Here is a 24,231-nt window from a genome sequence, read left to right as displayed (position 1 = left end):
AATAAACTGATAGTTAAATGATAATTTATGAGTAGTTAGTTCAAACTTGAGGTCTCGTAGTGGTTTATCACATAAAAACAAATATGAAAAAAAATGAAGTTTCATATATAACATGGACCACATGCATGACCACATTTTATGAAATTTTGAACAACATGCAGAGTTTGGTCAATCTTTTCCATGATTATTGAAGATCATGTAACCTTATTGCCAAAGTGCGAAGCAGCTTCACTCACAAGAGCAGTTACACCGTGGGAAAGGCACCCCCAGGCTATTCATTATTTAATCCATCTAGTGAACAGTAACTGCCCTTAATGAATAGTAACAATCTTTAACATCTCGACCCCTACACTGAATAGCCTTGGCAATAGGCAAAAAATATTAATATTTTATTTATTTATAAGATAATACAAAATAATTTAATTTGTAATTTCGGATAAGATTTTTAATCGTTTTCGTTGCGCCACGTGTCATTATCCGAAAAGACAATTATTGGTGATGGATTTCGAGAAGATTTTTATCCAATGCCGTCATGTCACGTGTCGTTACCTTTTCAAAATCGTTGAGGATAGATTCCTGATAAGATTTTTAACCAATCACGTTGCGTCACGTGTCACAATCTGTTTACAATCTTTGAGGATAAATTTTGATCAGATTTTTAACGAATGACGGTATGCCATGTGGCATTATCTACAACTAATCTTTTTTGAATCCTCCATATAATCCACCATCCATCCTCAGAAATCTCACACCAATTTTCTGAAGATCTCTATTATTATTCATAGTTTTTGCGTCATTTTTCACCAAAATCAAAATATGTATCATTATTCATAGTTTCTGCTTCTTTCTTACAATGTCTTCTTCTTCAAGGATGATGTGGGAAATCGATCAGCAAGAGGAAGAATTGTTTAACCAATTAGAAGGAATGTTCAATCTCCAGGTGGCCCAAAATGAGAGGGAAGAGGATAAGAAACGTATAAGGAGAGATGACGAAGCAAGAATAGGCAGAGCCTCACATTCCGTTGAGTTATACAAGTTGTGGGTTAGATCTGTAGGCCAGCCATTCCAGAAACCTTGATAAAAGCAGGCAACGACGAGATATGAAACTCTTGGACGATGTTTTTGGTGCTATGGGTCTCATTCCTGAGCAAAAAATTATTGCTGCCTTGCGGATGCTTGCATATGGAGCATCTGCAGACCAAGTGGGTGAGATAGCGAGGATGGGGAAATCAACAATTCTTGAGTCCCTGATGAGGTTTTGCGGAGCAGTCGAATTTATCTACACCGCAGAGTACCTTCGGAAACCTACTGACATGGACTTGAAAAGGATTCTGAAGAAGGGTGAGATGTGAGGTTTTCCTAGGATGATTGGAATCATCGACTGTATACACTGGACCTGGAAAAGTTGTCCAAGTGCATGGCAAGGCGCGCTTATGGGGACAGAAAATGAGCAAAAAGTATAATTTTGGAGGTGGTGGCATCTTTTGATACATGGATTTGGCACACATTTTTCGGGGTTCCGGGAGCTCAAAATGACCTCAATGTCCTCCTCAATCCCCAGTGTTCAACGATGTCCTGCAAGGAAAGGCACCAAAAGTCACGTACTGGGTCAATGGACATAAGTACGATGGACCATACTACCTAGCATACGACATTTACCCAAGGTGGTCAACGTTTGTCAAAACAGTGTCACGTCTGCGAAGTTCAAAGGAAAAACATTTTGCAAGCTATCAAAAGGGGTGCATGAAGTATGTGGAGCGTGGTTTTGGTATCCTCCAAGCTTGATGGGCGATTGTCAGAGGTGCTGCCAGAATGTTTGATGTAGAGTCGCTTCGATCCATCATGATGACGTGCCTCGTTCTTCACAATATGATTGTGGAAGATGAGTACGATTATGATGTCGTTGATGAATATGAGCCAGACACGATAAACAATTCCAGAACACAAATATATTGTGCTCATGACGCCACCGAAGAACCTGTGCAACACGGGATGGACGTTACAATGAAAGGCTCATTCAATGATATACTGCACTTCAAAGGCCATATATGCACAGTGCTCGGCAAATTGACTTGATAGAGCACCAGTGTGAATTGAAACAAGCTCAAGATACTTAAGTTCATTTAGTGTGTTTGTTTTTATTTGGTATGTTTATTTAATTTTATTTGGTGTGTTTTTTTAGTTCATTTAGTGAGTTTTTTTTTAATATTATTTGGTATGTTTATGTAATTTTATTTGATGTGTTTATGTCATTTGAATAAAGATTCTCTTAGAATAAATTACCAAATTAAACAAATTTACTCTCACTTTAAATAAAGTACTAAATTCAATAAATTGGAATCAACACAAAGTACTCTATTCAATAAATAATAAATTACAACCCGAAGTGTTTGGAAAATTATGAGCGCTGATTACAAAAAGTACTTTATTCATCATCGCTTAACCAATTTGTGGTGCTAGGATGATCTTCTCTTGTCGTGATAGGACCATCTCCTCTTGCTCTCGCTTCTCTTGCACGCCTCCTTCGCACCACGTCCGCTTTCTCCGACTTCCAAAAATATTTAGAATTTGGAGACTTCCCTTCTAAGGGCGTGTTCATAACGTCACGATCTCATTGAGTCATTCTTTCTTCTCTAACCTGTTCCATTTCTTGCCTAAGTAGCTCTCTTTCTTTCTCATTAGCTTGAAATGCTCTCTCAACAATTGCAGCTTTTACCTCCTCTCTAGCCTTATCAGCCTCAAATTTCGCCATTTCCCGTGCCAAAGTCAATTCACCTTGGCGAGCAAGTTCTTCCATATACTTTGCATAATCATTCTTGAAAGCACTCCTTTTTCTCTTTGAAGCCTTCTTACCTTGAGGCCTAATTGGATAACAGGTCGTTTCGGGCACTTCTTCTGCGTTATCTTCATGAACATGCGAGGCATGATCAAGTGTAAAGTGTAGAGGGGTGCTCTTCATGAAAAATTCTGGATCGACAGGCACAACTCTGAATTTAGGACAATCTTTGACAATATTCCAACATTCCCACCGGTTGAATGATTTGTCCTTGCTTTTGGCTTTGGCATTATACCAAGCTTGTGCTTGAAATTCCTACACAATGCAGGAGAAGAAATAATTAATGAAAGTAGGTAACAAATAAATAATACAAACAAATAATTATAAAGAAAGTAGGCAGCAAATAAATAATACAAACAAATAATTATAATCAAAGTAGCTAACAAATAATTATAATCAAAGTAGCCAACAAATAAATAATACAAACAAATAATTATAATGTAAATTTGGGTATAGTACAAACAAATAAATAATATGTTATTACCTGATCCGCTAAATTTTCCCCACTTTGAAGATTACTACTAGCTTGTGCCAAGGCGTCTCTCCACATACTAAACGATTGGCTAATTATCTTCCAATGACTGAACATCGATTCTTTGGTTCTTTTCCCACCAATTTTCTCAAGAAAATTCGTATGAATAAGACTCCACATTTCTTGCAACTGCATCTCATTACCTGCAAGAGAATCATGAGTAACTTCAACCCAGCTAGTACACAACGCAACATCTTCAACAAGTGTCCAATTCGTACCTGCATCAGTAGTCATTTTGTTGAAAAAAATTGGATTGAAACTTTGAGAGAAAAATAGGAATGTGGTTGAAAGTAGTTGCGAAAATATGAAATTATGGTGTAAAGTAAAAGATAATGAGAAGGTATTTATAGAAAAGTAAAATCATTTTTTTTAATTTTTCAAATTTTTTTCTTCTGATTTTTATTAATTTTTTACATTTTTTTAAAACTTTTTATTCACATAATTAATCTCTGCCATTGGATTAAAAAAATTTTGAATTCCAACACTCCAGATTGTGCCACATGGCACAACAGTAATATTTTAGAAATTTAAACTTTTTTTTTAATTTATAAAGCCGAATAACGTGGACCGTTGATCTCAGATCCAACGGTTGAAATTAATGATAGTTTGAATTTTTTTTTTTCCGTTGGAAATCCAACGGACAAGGATCTGCCACGTGTCATCCAACGGTAACATTGTGCAAGCCTGAGCCGTCGGCCCCAGCATCTAAAACTTGTTGAGGACATGCCCCCCGGCGCGCTTGTAATGCACGTGCCTGATTAAAAGAATATTAAAACGGGGTTGGCGTCGCCCTGTCGCCAGCATTGCATCATACCCACCTCGGACTCTCGGGCCAGTGACTCTCGCGGGGCCTGTTGCTTGGGCCCGCTCGTGTGCCATAGCCCAGATATCCTGGAGGGTGTTGCTCAGGCTACTGCCCATTGTTTTGGGGCTTGTCGTTGGGGCTACTCCACACGGTGGAGCTGCTCTAAGCAAACGAGAGCAAGTAGAAGAGGAGAACTGCATGAGGTGCGCGACGATGAAAACCACCCTTTCATGGTTTTGGTTCAGCAGTTTCAGCTTTTAAAAGGAAAAGACTATCAAAGACTAATAAAGGGTATCGATGTAGTTCCAATAAAGCAACAGGGGTTATTTAGGGATATTACCCTAAATTTAAGGAGAAACCCTACTTCGTTCTTCACCATTGCTTTGGATGCCAGGTCTGTGTAACTTTACACGCAAAACAATGGGGGTTTTGGGAAGTGAGGATCTTCGCCAATCCTCTCTTTGTGAGGATCTGATAATCTTTCAATCACATCCGTTTATTGTAAAATGTGTGATCAGTTTTTGTCAGATAGTGTTTATATTCAATTTTAAATAAAAAAAATTTACAGTAATTTATAATCGCATAATGTACGACAAACGGATGTAATCAGAGGATTTCTAAAATCCCCACAAAGAGGATCTGAGGTTTTGAGGACCTTTAAATTTCCCTTTAATTATTGCATATATTTGCAGTGAAGTCTAGTCTCCCAAATAAAAGCTTCAAACCCCATCGCAATTTGTGAATCATTATGTCCCTCCTCTGTGTTTATCCACAACAGGGGAACAAAATAGTTATGTGTAGCTAGCTCTAGCAAATAAAATGACACATAATCCACTCACATAAGCATTCTCAAAAGGCAAAAACCAATTATTTTTTCTTACCTTTTTTCTCTTTTGACAACTGATACAAAGCAAAAAAGCAAACCCCACATCAGCTGCCTCAACTACAAACATGCTTGGTTTTTTTTCAAAAAAGAAAAGTGAAAAACCAAGAAAAAATTCTTCAAATAAGAAACATTTTGTCCTAGTCCTATGTAGTTCATTCCATATTCATTCTTCCAATTAGTAATCGATGATGGTTGCTTCATCCTAGTGTTATTTATTATTATATGCATGAATCCATTCGAAGCGGGAAAAGAGCAAAATACTAATAATTGTTTGATAGGCAACGCTAGATTACGTTTTTGAACAATAATTAATCAACCACATTTCTTTTATTATGTACATCCAAAAGAATAGGGAATGTGGGTGACAAGAGAGAAGACAATTGTGCAGAAAACAAAAATAGCTTAATGATGATGACCATGAAGACCATTACTACTTGAATATGATCATATACATCCTACTTATAATGGCAAAATGATTGTCTGAAAGTTCCAAATATCTAGGATATGCTATGGAATAAATTAAAAATAACATATGATCATTAAGCTATAGTGACATTACAGCAGCGACATATAAATTAAATGGCAGAAAAGACAGGCCACAAAGAAGGAGAAAATCACAGACTATATGTTCTTTGTTTTTATTAAATTTCTTTCTCTTGATCATATATATCTACTTTGATCACGTTTGTTATGCTAGCTTCCTCAATATTACTCCTCACCTATTTGAAATGGGATTCGGACCACTTGGAACTTCATGTGCACCGGCTCTGAACATATTTTCTTTCCATGGGATTGGCTGCCTCCCACGACGAATCCGAAACTCTAGTCCTCTCCTTCGTCCCGATTCGCCTGTAAACTCGTGATCATCCTTTGAATTGATGATGCCGTGTGACGGTCTTCTTGTAGAAGATTCCACGATAGCATTTTTCTTAGTGATGACTCCAACTCCAAGTGATCTCGAGGAAGTACTACTGATAGTTGGGATTGGCAAGCTATGCTTCTTTTGAGCCACGGTGATTTGAAATGTGATGAGAAGAAAGAAGAGGAGGGTTGTAAAAGTGGTGGTAGATGATTTTGCATTACTAGCCATGCAAGACGATTTTTTTGCTTGTATTCAAATCATTCAGCAAGTTCTAGACTTGGCAGCTTCTAGGTTGGTGATGAAATGAAGGTTTGGATTTGTAGACTAATGCTGCTCATAGCTCAAGATGGAAAAGAAAAAGAAATGGTACAAGATTTGAAATCCTTGTAGGGTTTATATCTGTGAAAGTTTAAATGAGAGAGAGACCTAACAAATAAAGGATGGTGTATCCACACACTTCTTTTTATCTTCCACACACACCTCTTAATTTTTTACTATCGAGTTGAATAAATTGAAGATGATAAAATAATATAAATTAACATAGAATGTGTGGAAAGTAAAGAGAGGTATGTGAATAGCACCGTCCAAAATAAAAAGGGGAAAGCAAGATGTTTGTGGACTACTTTCCCATGTCTTTGAGGATGATTCATTTCTTTAAGAAATGAACAAATAAACAAAACAAAACATCAAATGTAATCTTTCTGGCTTCTGCATTACAACATATTCATTTCAATATATATTATACATATATATAGATAACTAAAAGTATGATTTAACTCATAGTTATGAAGTTTAAGATAAATTAAAAATGAATTTGGATTAGATGTAAGATGTTATTAACGGGACAGTTTGCTTTTTCTTTTATTTGCCTGATAAAGGGACAGTTTGCTTGGTTTGACCTTTCTGACACAGTGAGGGCGCGCCTGCAAACAACCCCATATATAGTTCCTTGGGAAGAGGACAAAATAGAGCCCACAGAGCATGAGTCAGAGACTCAGAGATGCTTGCTTAACCCTAGAGGATAAAGGTGTCAAAGATTGCTTGTCATTTAGGTCGAGGATGATTCAATTAATACAGAGCCCTTCTTTTCTTTTCTTTTATTGCATTTTTTTTCAAGAACCATATAAAGTTTCTCATACTGTGACCACTACCCAGCCAATAGGAGAAGGAAAAAAGGAAAATAAAAAGCAGGCCTTGCGAGACTAAAGAGCCTCTTTCTCATAAACCCATTGTTTGTCCATCAAATTAGGGTTTGGGTCGTCTTGTAAGCTACATGTGATAATGATAGAAGGTTGGATTATCTCGCAGACTCAATTTGTTGAGGATTTTGAGTTGTAATCGAAGTGTGTTGCAATCGAGGAGAGCGGGAAGACAACATTTGAAACTGGCTTGGCTGCTGACCGGGCTTATCAGCCAAATATATCAAATGAGGTTGTTTTATTTTAGTCTTTTAATGCATGAGAAGATTTTACCTATAACCGCTTGTGTATAGTTATCTACCTATATATCAATCTTTCTAAATATATGATCGAGTAACTAGAGATATAAAACAAACCAAATACACTTAATTAAGTTCTTCTTTCTTGAGATATGCTAAGCACAATATCTCGTAGAGAGAGAAGAAAGAACGTTGAACATGAGCAAACAAGTGATTAAATTCATTTATATCATATGGTTAATTAAGCAAAACATGGTAAGCATTTGAGACTGTTTCTTATTATAATTAAAGGTCTTAATAAGAGTTGACAAAGTTGCAATTGGTTCGAATTTCGCCTTCATTTTGACCGGTGAGGACTTGAACATTCCCTAGTTTGGCCATGGATATTCCAAACTGGTAGTGGAAGACTGACGGCTGGGAAGCAAAAGCACTGACAAGAGATTTAGTCCTTGGATCAGAATACAACATTTGATCTGTGGATAAAAGTCCCATATTCTTCTGCAGATTCATGTAGTATGCAGTGTCAAATTTATGTGGAGTTACAGCATCAAGATCAGCATAGTCTGATGCCCATCTACATTTTCTTTCCAAGTAGCTCAAGTACTGCGCATCAAGGGATGGATCAGGCTTGCCAGTTCCACTGAAGTTAAAGAGCCTGTGTTGTACGGATTCACATGAAGACCTTCCTATGGTGTGTGCCCCTACAGATGAAAACCTTTTATGTCAATAAAAGCAACCAGATTTTTGTTCGAGTTGTAGGAAAACTTAACATTTTTTGTTATCACACAGATTTGAATATTATGTTGTCAGACTGTCAATCTAAATTCTTAGTATTAGGTTTGGTTCATGTTTTAATGTGTTGTCCAAAGTAATAGTGTGGCAATAAAACATGTACGTAATGTGAGGTCTAAATTGACAATGTGACAACATAACATGTTAAATTAATTGAATGAAAATACATATGCGATTGAAATGCAAGCGGACTAGATGGTTCACCTGAGAGAACAACCAAGTCAACCACATTCAAGCCCTGTGATTGAAAAATCTCAAGTAAACTAGTTATGTCTTCGTGACCCATGGGAACTATCTCAGTTTCCTTAGCAATCGAAACTTTTCCATCTTTCCTCCCATAGGGGACTGCCCAATATGGACCTCCAACTTGAACAGTAGCATCTCTTGCAGCCGCAGTCAAAATGTCTGCACAAGAAACTGTTTTTGGGCACTTCTTCTCAACCTTTGCCTTGATATCATCAATCACTTCAAACCCTCTCAGTGTCTTGCTGGCCTTGCCTTCCCTCTCACTTCCTTCATGGTTTAATAAGATGGAGGCATCACATCCCTACATGTGTTTCAATTCATTATAATTATGATTAAAAGAAATCAAATACCAAGCAATAAATAAATAAAATTCTAGTTTTCAGATGGATGTATGGAAGTCGATCGGCCAACTCTTTTCTAACTACTATTGGTCCATCAAGCTTCAAAAAACTAATGTAATAATTTAGAGACACAAATTGACTACATTACTAATCCATTCTTCAAATAAATATTATGAGTCATGTACAACATATACATACATAAAATGTTGGGGTGCCAACCTCTATTAAAGGCGATGATCAATAATGTGGTTAGTTTTCTGTGTCTAAGTAGAATTAGTTGATAATTAATATATAATATGAAGGTTAAGTCATATTCTTACCCTGATGGCACAGTCATGGAAGTGCAACCTCATGACGGCAGCTGCTAGGCTGTAATCCTCCTTAAGCCATTGCTTCACCTTCCTACTGATAATACCTTCAAGGTCTGGACAACTCTTGTGATAGTAGGAATTGGAAAGAAACTCTCCAAAGGGCAAGTCGTCTGATATTGTTGGAAGTGTTAGAGTTAGAGTTGTGGCTCCCTCCCAGGACTCATCTGTTTCTTCATCATGGCGATCGTGATCGTGTTCTGGGTAAGATGAAGAAGCATTTAATTGAACAACAAGAAGAAGAACTAAGAGCAAGGAAACTATGGAATTCATATTTCTTTTGCAGAAGTGTACAGACTAAATGCCCAAGATTGAAAAACTACGCTAGCTGCTTTGCCTTCCAATGAAAGCGTGCTGACAAACTTTGTGTATATATATATATATATATATATATATATATATATATATTGCATATGGTATTGGTGATTAGAGGATCTAATTGGAACAACAATTAGGTTAATCATTAATTAGTTGAGGACTACGTGGGAAACACCCCCTGCAAATGGAGATGACATGCTAGCATGTATGTAGAGCTTGACAATGATTGCTTTAATTATTTAGTTTGAAAAACATTGACTTTCACAAAACCTAATGCAATAATATTTCTTCATTGTTCAATGAACTAATGTGATGCCGCGTGTATGGTTTCATCCTGATACATATGATTTTTATTGGATTTTGAGACAATTTTTAACTACAATTAGAATTTTCATTTTTACTAGATGTTTTCTTTCAAAATAAGGAAAAATTCGGTAACTCTTTCACAAACCAATATTCTAAACTAGTATGATTTATAAAAAGTAAAATAAAAGAATTTGAACATGAATGTAACGGGATGGAAACATTATCATCACTCATATCTGCAAAGTTATGTACTCTTAAGATTAAATAAAATAAAGCCTGCACAAATAGGTAGAAAATCGGTTTGCACTTCAGGCTGAAAAGAAAGTTGGCCTGCACATAGAGTAAGTTGGGTCACAAAACCTCAGCCCAATTACGGCTTCAAATGAATTAACTCAAAGTTTTTAGGGCCAAACCCGTTCAAACCAAGGTCCAAGAATCATTGTGCTCCAACGACAAAATTTTCAGATCCATTTCTGTCAAAATTAAAAATAAAAAAAATATTAAAAATGAGTTTGAAAGCAAAGAAAAAAAATATTGATAGAAAAGATTTGACAAGAAAAGATAAGATAAAAACTAAAGTTAATGTTAGCTAAAGTGCTCCAGTTAGCTCTTTCTTGAAGGGCAGGGATCATGTTTTTGGTCCGTCGTCTCCATATTACTCACAAATCGCAGAGGCAAAGGGTTAAAACTTGGGTTTGTCTAATTACTTTTTTTGCACCGTTTACACATTAAACCTGTTTTACACTGTTTACATATTAAGTGGTTGGAGCCCCACATCGGGGAATAGTGTGATGACACCCAACTTTATAGGAGTTACATTAAACTTTATGATTGCCAAGTCCAGTGGCGTGAGCTTATGATTAAGTTGGGCATTAAAGTGATTGATTGTATGATGAGATTAAGCCAAAACCCAAGCTTTGAAGGTAATGTAAGGGCACACTACCAACTATGTGTAGGTAGGCAAATCACTATGATCAATTGAGATGAATTTAGCTTGCAGACGAAGACCAATGCCCGGAAAATCACCGTGGAATCCAAAACTTTGCATATCTTGAACTCTTAACTCGAAATGTTACGCTATGGGTAGGCCAACTTACTCTTAACTCGGAATGAACATTTTTGTTAACGCCCCATCCACTATGGGTAGGTGGCAACAAAAAAACAAAATCGACATATAAAGGGAGTTTTAACGAAAAGCCCATGGTACTGTTTACTTTAATGAAAAACCACATTTTTACACTAAAAAGTCAAACCCGATACTATTCATTTTACCTTTTATTTTGTCCTTATCGTTAAAACTCAAAGTTTTCCAATCATTTTCATTAATTTTCCTTATAATAAATTGACCTTGTAGGTGAAGAAGACCCTAATTCCACAGGGTGGCGACCTTGGCGTTCGGCCCAACCCCTCGTCCAAATCACTTTTTGTTTTGCTCTGCTGTGACCCCAAATTTCTTAAGTTGGTGAGTATCACAGTTACCGAGCACAATTCATGAATTGCTAATGATGTTAAAATCCCATTGTTTATGGTTAAATTAACCAAATATATTGGCACTAATAGCATAAAAGAGTTGCAGAAAAAACTGTTCATTTGTTGAGATAAAATTGAGAAAGATCAAATCCAATATTGAATGCTCGAAAAGTTTCAAGTGGTGTTGAGATTCTCTTCGAATCTCACATTGTGGAGTTTATGGACTTAGCAATATGGATCGTTCAAGAGAGAGATATTTGGGCGTTGAAGAGAGATTGTGTGTGAGGTGCAGGCAGCACAATTCATTAAATGCTTTTGATCATGTTAAAATCACATTGTTTATGGTTAAATTATCCAAATATATTGCCACTAATATCATACAAAAGTTGCAGAAAAAAACTGTTCAATTGTTGAGGTATAAGTAAGATAGATCCAATCCAATATGGAACGCTCCAAAGTGTGGAGTGATGTCAGGATTTATGGATTGAGATTCTCTCCAGATTTTACACTTTAGAGCCTACAGATTGAGCAATACAGACTGTTTAAAAGAAAGATATATAGGTTTTGGAAAGAGAGATTGTTTGTGAAGTGAGTCAATGAGATGAGCTAATAAAAACCACAAAATTTAAATTAAACGATCCAGATTAGTCAATTGGGCTCCAGAGTATGATCCAGAGAATCTCAATCCCGGATTTATGTACGTTTGAAGTAGAACAAAAACTAAGCTCAATCAGACAAAGCTAAGCTCGTCTACTTCAAATCCTTAAAATAATGATATAAGTCCCTTCATCGTGCATGTTCATACTTACCCCTCATTTGTTCCATCCTCATCATTTGACATTTAATTTGCATGTCAAATATTTTCACATAAATTTGCAAAAGGCTTGAAAGTTTGAATCATGTTACCAGAAAGTAAACTTCAACAGATGCTTGCAATTATACAAGCAATGAAGCAATGCACGATTTTGGCAATACAGCATTCTAAAATGAGGTATAGGCGCATTTTTTTTCTCTGAACTTGCAAGGAGCTGCCAATTTCTCCATGAACTTTAATTCTATCCTCTTAAACTTTTATAATTGGCCAATTTCTTCTTCAATTTTAGTTTTAGCCGATTACCCCTTTGAACTTTTATAATTGACCAATTTTTCCCCTCAACTATAATTTCCCCTTAAACCCTAAAATTCAAACAAAAAGTGTAAGGAGTGAACCAACAAAAGAGAAGAGAAAAAGAGAAACAATATGTTGTCCACATTAGCGATGAAATTACCTTTTTGCAATTATAAAATTAAAGTTCGGGGGAAATTGCCAATTATAAAAGTTTAGGAGGTAATCGGCTAAAATTAAAGTTCATGGAGAAATTGGCCAATTATAAAGTTAAGTGGGAAAATTGGCAATTATAAAAGTTCAGGAGCAATCGACTAAAATTAAAGTTCAGGCATAAATTGGCCAATTATAAAGTTCATGAGAGTAAATGGCTAAAATTAAAGTTCATAGGGAAATTGTCAGCTTCTTACAAGTTTTTTGGGAGAAAGGGGGAATCGACACATACCTGTTCTAAAATTTACACGAAATGAGAATTTCAACTTAGTATGAAAGATAGATTACACTGCTTGAGCCAATTGGCCTAACCCATATTTTGCAATAGTGTACAAATTTTGCAATCGGATATTAATCAAATATTGATCATATAATATTACGAGTCAACAAAGAAGATATATTGTGAATCAGGTGATCATGGGTTTAAGTAGTCTATTAAGTATCATCGTCTCTGTCGTTTTCTCTTGGACAAAGAATATAAGCATATAATTGTACAAGACCATTTTGTAATTGTCTAACCACTCGTTAATTCGTCCAAGCTTTCGCCCTCCTAGTCAAGGTTCTAGCGTATGCACAAATACAATATAGAATACTTTATAATTAATACTAATCTGTGAAGAATATTGGCATGCAGATCCAGGCTTGCTTAATTTAGAAATAATAATTAATCGAGTGAAAAGTTAATATTCTTCTGATCTTTACGTAATTTATAGTCCATTGCAGATATAGTAATTAAGCCTATTTTTTTGTATGTATTACCTCAGCATGCGATCACGGGTTTAAAATTTAACATTTGATTGATAAGCAAAACGATCATTTTCTCTTAATTTAGTGAAGCCAGGACAACATACTTGTTGTGAAACTCAAGCTAGACTTTTTTATCAGTGATCAGTCCAGGACCATTTGGGATTCTATTGGTCTCAAATTTTTTTTTTTTTTTAATATTCTTGCTGAGGATGTAAACTTATTAATTTGACTTGATTGAATAAAATTTATCATTTGACAATAATAATAATAATATATCTTTTCCGAGTTTCTATATTTCAAGATGTCTACATATCCAAACAACAAAATCTTATCAAGATTTCATTCTTTTATTACAGAGTGTATTTTTTTTATTAAGAAAGGGGAAATCAATTGTAAACCTTAATAAATAATAAGAAAGCAACGTAACACTGATTATATATCTTACTAGAAAATCTTATGACATAAAATACCAAAAAATATCCTGACCTACAATACACACCAATTGCTAAATTTTCCAACATAGTTAAGAGGAGATGCTGTTTGAGGCTCACACCATGCAGCAACAGTCCGTCAGCATCAACGGTAACAATCAGCCTGGCAAGTTAACAACAAAACTAGCAATGCTTTTACTAGAAAAAAAAAAAAATTATATTACGCTTTGAGGTATCCTATAATTTGAGTTTTTAGTCGTTAAATATTGTTGTATTATTGGCAAAGAATTTACGGCCTAAAACTCTAAAGTTTAAGATACCTTGGAGTATACTATAAAATCTCATTTTATAAGAATATATTAGAAAGTAATATTCTCTCATTTAGATTAATATATAAGAAATGAACTGTCTGATAGAACACGAACTTAATTACCACGTAGGTGACTCCATGCATGCAACAACGATCAGTTGTATACATGTCAATAAAATAGCACTCGATCTTTTAAGAGGTTGATGGAGGTAACAGAGGGGAAAAAGTTCACATGCATGGTATTCTTGCTTGAATATTTTATACATCAGTAAATATATTTAATGAATGGAGTTTGAATGTTATCAATTACTATGAGTTATTGGAGGTTAAGGTGAAAACAAAAAAATGTGAGCTTGCTTTGAATCAGACTTTATCGCAGACAGATAAATAATCGCAAACGCTGCACAATAGACCAAAACACCGTGTCAGTTATACAAAAGATATCAGCAGCTTTTGTGGCTGGAAGAAGAATGTGTATTGAGTCATTGCATGCTGACCAAATAAACACATCTTATCAACTTCTAAGTAATATACACTTTCGTATAAACTGACAACTGCGTTTTTGGTTTTATTTTCAACTTGATGAAATTATTGATGTAAATGTGCATGGAAGTCTGGAAGAGCATGGCCTACTATATGAAGAAGACTATTCATGACGCTATACTGATTAACTAATAATTAAGATAATGTTCTGAAAGAGGTTTTCTCCAAAGAGTCGCGAAAGCTAGAAACACGAATATGTGGTTAATCTTTGTAAAGTATTTATAAACTCGTCGTTCACTCATACTATAACACATGAATTGATTTTGAGGATGCATAGTATCGTCTCATATAAAAAAAGTTAAAGAACCTTATATGTGCTTATGTAGGCTACCTTAGTATCAACAATTAATTTTAAGATAAAACCTTAACTTTCTTCGTTGGTTACGCCATGTAGCTTTGTTCAGGTACCACATAATAATTTCTTTCCAAATTTATAAAAATCCGTATCAATGATAAGTACAAGAATTGAGAAATCATTATCAAACAACTATGATTATTGAGTGGGCAAACAAAACAAATAATACACACAAATTGGAGTAAAAATAGGGTTTAGTATATTGCATACAACCAATCAAGCTTGTATATCAAACAACTATGATTATTGAATGGACAAAAGGACATGAGGATTTGGTATCTCAAACCCAATAAGCATGACATAAAGTATATGGTATTACATTTCTATCATACATCTAAGCCTTAAGCTACCAAAACATGATTAATTAATTATTAAATTATATATATAAAGAGGAGGATGGAACTATAAGTTAATTGGGTTACGTAGGGAATGACTAGGGTTTGGGGGAACTCTGTTGACTTTCTAAAGCTTGCAATTTTCAAGTGCATAAATATTATATATTCTTCATAGTTTGGTTGATTAAAATTTAGAAATTCAACCGCTCACTTTCGGAGTAGGGACTCAGTCATTTTTGAGCTAATACACCAGTTTGTCAAACCCACAAAAATCGTCCTCTGTCGGTCACCCAACTACCGTATCTCCTCCCGTGTAAGCCCATATCTGCACCGTCAATCTGTCTTTTCTTCTGTTTTCTTTTTCTTTCACTGCAAATTGCATAAACACTCTGACCTTTGTGTGCCTAGTCACATTTATATTGGATAATAAAACCATTTTTCTTAAATATAAAAATATTCTCTTGGTGTTTCTCTGACCTAGTTTGACCTTCTCAATTCTAAATCCAACTTTTTCCCATTATTTAAGACTTGTGTTGTTTTCACATTGATAGGAATTTGCAGCTTGCAGTTGCAGTACAGCTGATAAGACACTTGTAGCCTCATTTATTCTCTCTCTCCCATCTCTTTCTCTCTCTAGATTTGCACTCATTTTTAGGCCTCCATCATAAACCTACTCCTGCAAGAAAAAAGAAAACTCAATTTTCCAGTGCATGCAATTACCGCCCAATTCAATCTTCCATGCACATTTGCACGTGCAAGCACTCAAACTCCAAGACCAACTTTCAACCACCCAAACTAAAGATGCAAGCTTTACACTTATCCATCAGTGAAACAGTAGATTCCAACCAGTTCATCATCTAGCTTCGAGCTGCTCTGTTTTGGTTCTGAGAAAAATGGCTTTAGTAAGAGATGCAATTTTGACACTTTTTCTTGCTCTGTTTCTGCATCTTTCATTAGGGTTTATGTTCTGCGAGGGGAAGCTCGATGGCAATACAACTTTGAGTGTGCTTTTGAAGGTGAAGAGGGCAATTGTGGGAGACCCAGAAAATGTTTTGCATGGCTGGTCCGAAAGCGACCCAAATTTCTGTACTTGGAGAGGTGTGACTTGTGCGCTTGACTCGCTGGACAACTCGGTCCAAGTGGTAGGGCTCAACCTTTCCGGCTCGTCACTCGCCGGGTCGATATCGCCCTCACTCGGTAGTTTGCAAAACCTGCTCCACCTTGATCTCTCTTCTAACCGCCTCTCGGGTCCCATCCCACCAACCCTCTCTAACCTCACGTCCTTGGAATCTTTGCTTCTCTTTTCAAACCAGCTCATTGGGGACATCTCGACTCATCTCGGCTCGCTGACGAGTCTCCGAGTGATGAGAATCGGCGACAATGGGCTCACTGGATCCATTCCCGCCACTTTTGGCAATCTTGTCAATTTGGTCACGCTTGGTTTGGCCTCATGCAGCCTCAACGGTCCAATACCTTCCCAACTCGGCCAACTCGGCCTACTCGAGAACTTAATCCTGCAGCTCAATCAACTCGAAGGTCTGATTCCTGCTGAGTTGGGGAACTGCTCCAGCCTCACTATCTTCACAGCTGCCAACAATACCCTCAACGGAACAATCCCCACGGAGCTCGGCCGTCTCGGTAACCTCCAGCTCCTGAACTTGGGAAACAACAGCCTCACAGGCCAAATCCCGAGTCAACTCGGTGAATTGAGTCAACTCGGATACATGAATCTCATGGGGAACCAACTTGAAGGTCCAATGCCAAAGTCCATATCTCAACTGGGAAATCTTCAGAGTCTTGATTTATCCGTGAACAAGCTCACAGGAGGTATTCCGGCCGAATTTGGCACCATGTCTCAGCTGGCAACCTTAGTTTTATCAAACAACAGTCTTTCCGGTGTCATACCAAGAAATCTATGTTCCAACACAACAAGTTTGGAGCTCTTAATGATTTCGAGTTCCGGAATTTTTGGCGAAATCCCAGCAGAATTAAGCCAATGCCGATCAATGAAGCAGCTCGACTTGTCCAATAACTTGATCAACGGGTCAATCCCAGATGAGATTTATGGACTAGTAGAGTTGACCGATCTGTTGCTCCACAACAACAGCTTGGTGGGTTCGATTTCTCCGCTGATATCAAACCTCAGCAATCTGCAGTCACTTATTCTGTACCATAACAACTTGGTGGGCCCTCTGCCGAGCGAGATTGGAATGCTTGGGGAGCTCGAGATTCTGTATCTCTACGACAATCAGCTCTCTGGAGAAATCCCAATGGAGATTGGCAACTGTTCGAGCTTGCAGATGATCGATTTTTTCGGAAACCGGTTCAGCGGGAAGATCCCGGTTACTATTGGGAGGCTCAAAGATTTGAACTTACTTCATATCAGGCAAAATGAGTTGGTGGGTGAGATTCCCGCTACACTGGGGAACTGTCACAAGCTAACTATTCTTGATTTGGCGGATAACCGTTTATCTGGCGGGATACCGATAACTTTCGGGTCCCTTGGAGCTATGGAGCAGTTCATGCTGTACAACAACTCACTTGAAGGTAATCTTCCTGATACATTGGCTAATATGGTGAATTTGACTAGAGTGAATTTATCGGGAAACAAGTTGAATGGAAGCATTGCTGCATTGTGTAGCTCGAGTTCGTTTCTTTCGTTTGATGTCACTGACAATGCATTTGATCATGAGATTCCTTCCCAGCTCGGAAATTCGAAATCTCTCCAGAGGTTGAGATTAGGGAACAATCAGTTTACTGGTAAAATCCCACACACATTGGGGAATATCAGTGAGCTATCACTGCTAGATGTGTCGGGAAATTCGCTCACAGGATCAATACCGGACGAGCTTTCATCGTGCAAGAAACTGTCCCACATTGACTTGAACGACAACCTTCTTTCAGGCACAGTTCCGCGGTGGTTTGGAGGTTTACCTCAGTTAGGAGAGCTGAAGCTGTCCTCAAATCGCTTCACCGGGTCTCTTCCGAGTGAATTGTTCAATTGTTCTAAACTGCTAGTGCTTTCTATGAGTGAGAATTCTCTCAATGGAATCCTCCCTGCTGAGATTGGTAACCTGGAATCACTTAATGTCCTAAGCCTCGACCACAACCATTTTTCAGGTCCAATCCCTCCTGCCATTGGGAAACTAGGCAAGCTGTATGAGCTTCGGCTCTCGCAGAACAGATTTGATGGTGACTTACCTTATGAGCTTGGACAACTCCAAAATCTTCAGAGCATTTTAGACCTCAGTTACAACAATTTGAGTGGTCAGATTCCGGCATCTATTGGGACTCTGTCAAAACTTGAAGTGCTTGATCTATCTCACAATCAACTAATTGGCGAAGTCCCTTCCCCAGTTGGTGGTATGATTAGCTTGGGAAAGCTTAATCTGTCTTACAACAATCTGCAAGGAAAGTTGAGCAAGCAACTCTCGCACTGGCCGGCTGAGGCTTTTGCGGGAAACTTGCATCTTTGTGGAAGCCCTCTTGGAAGCTGCATTGGCAGAAAGCAGCAGTCCGATCCAACAGAATTGGCAGTGGTAGCCATTGCTGCAATATGTACTCTATCTGCAATTGCTCTACTGATATTAGGAGCTACTTCTCTCCTGAAACACAAGCGAGAAGCTTTTCGAAAAGCCAGTGAAATGAACTTCTTGTACTCGTCCAGTTCTTCCCATGCTCAGCGAAGACTGCTTTTCTCAAATGGTTCTGTCAAGCCAGATATCAAATGGAAAGACATCATGGACGCCACAAAGAATCTGAGCAACGAGTTTGTAATTGGCTCAGGAGGGTCGGGAGTAATCTACAAAGCTGAACTGCGAACCAGAGAAACTGTGGCAGTCAAGAAGATTTTGTATAAAGATGATCTTATGGCGAACAAAACCTTCACGAGGGAGATTAAGACACTTGGGAGGATAAGACACCGGCATCTGGTGAAGTTAATGGGGTACTGCAGCAACAAAGGAGCAGGATCCAATCTGTTAATATACGAGTACATGGAGAACGGAAGTGTGTATGATTGGATACACCAGGAGCAAAGTAACAAGAAGAAGAAAAGCCTTGATTGGGAGGCACGGCTAAAGATTGCGGTTGGATTAGCTCAAGGAGTGGAGTATCTCCACCATGACTGCGCGCCAAAGATCATCCATAGGGACATTAAGTCGAGCAATATTTTGCTAGATTCAAATATGGAGGCACATCTTGGGGATTTCGGCCTTGCCAAGACACTTAGTGAGAACTACGAGTCTAATACAGAATCTAATACATGGTTCGCTGGATCCTACGGGTACATAGCACCAGGTATTAATCAGTTATGCTTTGAATTACTTCGGATACCGAATTTAGAGTTTGATTTTGACATGAATGATCTATGCGTTTGATTCTAACTGTAATTTCATATGATTTCAGAGTATGCTTATTCACTCAAGGCATCAGAAAAGAGTGATGTCTACAGCATGGGGATTGTGCTAATGGAGCTTGTAAGCGGGAGAATGCCGACAGATTCATCTTTCGGCGTGGAGATGGACATGGTGAGATGGGTCGAGATGCATATTGAAATGCAGGATTCTACTCGTGAAGAGTTGATAGACCCTGCACTGAAACCACTCTTGTCCGGAGAAGAAAACGCCACGTTCCAGGTTCTTGAAATTGCACTGCAGTGCACAAAAACCAGCCCGGCAGAGAGGCCTTCGTCACGACAAGCGTGTGAACAACTACTACATGTGTATAATCATCGGTCAGTGGAGTTTGAGAAGACGAATTTAGATTCTTACACATAAGTAGTGAATCATATTTCGGAAGATTGATGAAAATTTGTTGTTAAAATAAATATACCACTCCGTCTCAGAGAGTAACTAGGACCAATTCAGTCGTGTTTCCATTCATTTGGTTTGGTTTGGTTTGGGCTAGTAACTGTAATGCAGCATTTTGTTACAGGGTGCCACTGATGCGAATGGGGCTTTTGCTTGGGGCAATTATATAAGATTGTTTTGTGAAAGTTTATATTATCACCTGTGAATCAACCGTCGAGTTTGAATCCCCCGGTTGGGCAGGGCAGCGTACCCGTCCCTTTGTACAGAACTTCTACTCCCGAATCTCGTAGATTAGAGCAATTTAAAATATAGCCTTATCAAAACGGAAAGTGAATGCTTATGGAACTAGTATCTTTTCGTCACAGTTGACGCATTAGAAAAAAAACCTAGAAACAAACAGGAGTTGGTCCAACTGTTCCTAAAAACTCTAACTAAAAGACGGATTCATTCAGGTTTGTGCGTGATCAAACAACTTCACAAAGGAAATATATAACCAAACCACTTTACAAACAAGAAAGAGAACTGTTGCAACCATTTCGAAGGATCCGCAAAAGACGGATTTGTACTTGCAGCTAGGAGAACAACTGAATTCATTCCGTTTGTTATTAAAGAAACGCCGTTCAGCTTTGCAATATGAAAGTATTTCAAAGCTTATGCATCACAAAAAGATCAGAAAATTGGGAAAGTTTTTCAGCAGCCTTGCAAACATATCAGCATTAATTTCAAAACAAAAAGTGCCAAAGACATTAAGGCCGAACCGTCTCGTAGAAGATGGAACCTTTCTGAAAATGCCACAACACATTGACACGCGAGCTAATCATCATCTTCATCTGCAGATAGACGAGAAATATTAAGAAGGGGAAAAAAAACGTAACGATATGCTTGCACAGATTAAATCACAATAAAACTGTCTTCGTCTTACTTCCTGAATTATACAGAAATGATAAAACGAAAAGAATACCAATCAAATTAGTTCCATCATAAAAGTCAATTAATGGAAAAAAAAATTGTAGTGGACCAACCAAGGAGAACTGTTAATGCTAGAGACTACTTATGCACCCAAAAAAAAACACACAAAACTGCTAAAGCAATTCAAATTCTAGTGTAACACCAAGTATGCAATAAGTTACACGCCCTTGGCATTTCCTCATATTTTTACAAAGCAAAAGATACAAGAATGAATGTGTGTCCCAACAAAATCCACAAACCGTAAGGGCTCAATTGGAGAAAAAACTTGCTACCAAGTTTTCCATGCCGGATCACTTCCACATGTAGAACTGTACACTGTACCATTTATTCAGTGATGAGTAGATTATCTTTTATATTGACCAAAAAGGAATATCTTTTATACTTCCAAAAGCAAGTAATCCTAGGGGTGCTTAGTAAGTCTGGAGGCATAGGGATATAATTCAGAACTTTAAGCTTAAGATATACTGAAACATAAAGGATGAAGGGATCTGACAGACAAAAGATGTGGAAGAAAAATCATTTGATGGGTAGAAGGGATGAAGGGAGTTGAAAGCAGGGGTAGCACGAGGGCATAAAGTAAATTCAAAGCATTCAACCATAGTCTAGTCGAGCACAACACAGCTTAAAGTAAGGACAAAACCAGAATCCAAACGATTAGCAAAAGAAGAACTCCTAATAGATAAATAATCCCAAGGATCAGTACATTCCCTCACAAAAGTTTGTTTTGAGCCATAATCATTTTAACAATTCAGAAAAAAAAAAAAAAAATTGCTTATTAATAGTATCCTTCTTCATGGTTTTGTCAGTTAGGGGCGGGGTAAATGTGGGGGTCAACAAATGGAAAATGATTCACTGACAATATTTCAGATCTAATTTCAGTTCGATGATTCAAAATGATCCGAATTTTTCAGCTCACCATATAATATAGGAAATTAAGAGGGACGCCAAACAATAAGATGACAAACTAATTAGGGACTGCATGCACAAATTCTTTAGTCTTTGCCTTTAAAGCATATAACAAGACACACGATCGATTAGATGACTGTAATAAAAGGAAGAAAAAAAATGTTTCTTCTCAATCATCCTTACCATAAAACAAAAGTAAGTAAAGCTCATTTAAAGAAAGAAAAAAATACTACAGAATTTATAAACAGTAAGATTATCTGGTAGACTGATAGGCCAATATGACCTTGGCATCACGTTCAGAGATTAGGTAGCCCTGTATCACAAGGACTGGGATTTCCTGATTAGGAATATCAAAATTGTCTTCTTAATTCACATTTCTATAAAGATCCCACATTTTTAATGAACCAACCTTGAGCTAGAGAGCAAGGAGGGACAGGAAAAGAAAAAAGAAAGAGTGACAATAAGTTTATATCCAACAAAATTTCACCTAAAAAGTTTTAATTCAGCATTCCCACAATATCCATACCACAATTACAGGCAAATACCATCTGAAAACAGTATTCTGATCCATCAAACGAGACATGGGGTTCTAAGATTAATCATAGCGTGTTTCGAAATTTAGCAAATCATCTAAAAAATGAACTTATCAAAATCAAGCTCAAAAATTGAGACGCCAAAACACAAATGGGATTGTTGGGTTGTCGAAAGATACAATCTTGAATCATGAGAAATTGAGAAATGAACCAATTGTCAAATTGGGTCGGAAATGTTTACCTATGTAACGGCGTTCGTTGGCGGCTTTGGCCTTGTCGAGCATCTTATCGAGGTCCACTTTGAGCTGTTCGTCCCATTTGACGAGCTGGTTAACAAAAACTGCGCCTAATCCCATGCCCAGAACGTGCTCCCAAGGATCTGAATCGGATCATTCGACAATTTGGGGGTTAGGGTTCATAAGTCAATTCAATCACCTGAGAAATGAAACGAGAAATTGAGAGAGAGAGAGAGAGAGAGAGATAAAATTTACGGCGCATGTAAGGGAGCTTGCGGAGGGCGTTGGAGTACATCTGGGTGCCCAAACCCAATAGGGCTCCGACCATCGTTGAAGTTATCGGCATCTTCAAAACTTTTCTTTCACTGCTCACTCTCTCTCTCACTCTGTGCGAGGCTAAAATATATGAATACTTTTAAATTGTCACCTGACCTCTTGCCAAATTACATTTGTCACCTAAAAATGAGAAAATCTATCGAAACGCCCCTTTTGAGAATTAATTTCAATTTAGCAACTTAAATTTTTCACCAAATAGCATGTTAGCGCCCGTTTCAATCTGGATACTTCGTCCTCTAGACAGTAAACTCTCGATCCATTTCCACTAAATTCACTTAGTCCAGAAATTCAACGGTCACAGTTATTATAACTTTGAAAGGGGTCTCATGTTTGTAGTTGTTGGAACAAATTTCAACAACCCAAATCCCGAACTAGGTGGATTTGGTAGAAAGGGATTCAGAATAAACAATATAAATTATCACTAAGACCAAAATAGTAAGTAGTTACCATATTGTTTTATTGTTAAAACTTTCTTGTGAAACTTTAATAAGATAATTTCGCTCAAAATTAATAAAAATTAGGGTGATTTTGAATGCGATCCTTATTCATCAACGTTTTTTTATTAAAACCTTGTTGGTTTTCGGTTGTTTATTGAAGTCCCTGAAATTAATGCAGTTCTATGTAGGTTATTATAATTTATAAATTAAAATTTGATATTTGTAGTTATTTATATTAATGAGATTTTAAATAAAATCCATGATTTGTTGAAAATATTAAAAAAAAATTATACTTAAATAAAACCCATGATTTGTCATTACTTATATTAATGACATTTTACATACAAAAAATTGGTAATTTTATACAATACATTTTACATACAAAAAGTTGGTATATTTTATACAAAAAAAGGTGATACGATTTATATAATGGGTACATTTCATATAAAAAAAAAATAACAGGTACATTTTACACAAAAGAGATGGTACTTACATTAAAAAAAAATTGGTACATTTTACATATAACAAAGTGGTACATTTTTAAAGACAAATTGTAACATCCCACATCGTTCAGGGGAGTGGATCCTGAAAGTCTTATATGTATATTCTCATCTCTACCTAGCACGAGGCCTTTTGGGAGCTCATTGGCTTCGGGTTCCATCGGAACTCCGAAGTTAAGAGAGTAGCGAGCGAGAGCAATCTCATGATGGGTGACCCACTGGGAAGTTCTCGTGTGAGTTCCCAGAAACAAAACCTTGAGGGTG

General features: G+C 37.1%; 3 protein-coding genes across 3 annotated transcripts; 1 reads left to right on the top strand and 2 right to left on the bottom strand.

The window, feature by feature from the left end:
- Window positions 1-7,653: 7,653 nt before the first annotated feature.
- On the bottom strand, window positions 7,654-9,433 carry LOC137727543 (peroxidase 7-like). Its single transcript, XM_068466391.1, has 3 exons — window positions 9,059-9,433; window positions 8,356-8,698; window positions 7,654-8,060 (listed from the first exon to the last, which is right to left on the bottom strand). The coding sequence occupies exons 1-3, from the start codon at window positions 9,377-9,379 to the stop codon at window positions 7,654-7,656; spliced, it is 1,071 nt and encodes a 356-aa protein (XP_068322492.1). The 5' UTR covers window positions 9,380-9,433.
- A 6,699-nt stretch (window positions 9,434-16,132) lies between these two features.
- On the top strand, window positions 16,133-20,017 carry LOC137727557 (LRR receptor-like serine/threonine-protein kinase GSO1). The gene is made up of 2 exons (XM_068466401.1): window positions 16,133-19,538; window positions 19,647-20,017. Exons 1-2 carry the CDS (start codon window positions 16,133-16,135, stop codon window positions 20,015-20,017), a joined length of 3,777 nt encoding a protein of 1,258 aa, XP_068322502.1.
- A 549-nt stretch (window positions 20,018-20,566) lies between these two features.
- LOC137729789 (uncharacterized) lies at window positions 20,567-23,115 on the bottom strand. Its single transcript, XM_068468811.1, has 3 exons — window positions 22,950-23,115; window positions 22,700-22,837; window positions 20,567-20,880 (listed from the first exon to the last, which is right to left on the bottom strand). The coding sequence occupies exons 1-3, from the start codon at window positions 23,038-23,040 to the stop codon at window positions 20,864-20,866; spliced, it is 246 nt and encodes an 81-aa protein (XP_068324912.1). The 5' UTR covers window positions 23,041-23,115; the 3' UTR covers window positions 20,567-20,863.
- Between the last annotated feature and the right edge of the window lie 1,116 nt (window positions 23,116-24,231).

The sequence above is a fragment of the Pyrus communis genome, chromosome 3 (genome assembly GCF_963583255.1).
Source record: "Pyrus communis chromosome 3, drPyrComm1.1, whole genome shotgun sequence".
Lineage (NCBI taxonomy): Eukaryota > Viridiplantae > Streptophyta > Magnoliopsida > Rosales > Rosaceae > Pyrus > Pyrus communis.
Note: the sequence above shows the minus strand (reverse complement) of the source record. Positions and strands in the feature narration are given on the sequence as shown.

What these genes read in the sequence shown, in the direction of transcription:
- LOC137727557 (XM_068466401.1), top strand. Translation starts at nt 16,133, where the DNA reads ATGGCTTTAGTAAGAGATGCAATTTTGACACTTTTTCTTGCTCTGTTT. An exon ending in CTACGGGTACATAGCACCAG is followed by an intron (nt 19,539 to 19,646) that starts GTATTAATCAGT and finishes ATATGATTTCAG; the next exon opens with AGTATGCTTATTCACTCAAG.
- LOC137729789 (XM_068468811.1), bottom strand. Translation starts at nt 23,040, where the DNA reads ATGCCGATAACTTCAACGATGGTCGGAGCCCTATTGGGTTTGGGCACC. An exon ending in CAAGCTCCCTTACATGCGCC is followed by an intron (nt 22,838 to 22,949) that starts GTAAATTTTATC and finishes GATCCGATTCAG; the next exon opens with ATCCTTGGGAGCACGTTCTG.
- LOC137727543 (XM_068466391.1), bottom strand. Translation starts at nt 9,379, where the DNA reads ATGAATTCCATAGTTTCCTTGCTCTTAGTTCTTCTTCTTGTTGTTCAA. An exon ending in TCCATGACTGTGCCATCAGG is followed by an intron (nt 8,699 to 9,058) that starts GTAAGAATATGA and finishes AAACACATGTAG; the next exon opens with GGATGTGATGCCTCCATCTT. An exon ending in TGACTTGGTTGTTCTCTCAG is followed by an intron (nt 8,061 to 8,355) that starts GTGAACCATCTA and finishes TTTCATCTGTAG; the next exon opens with GGGCACACACCATAGGAAGG.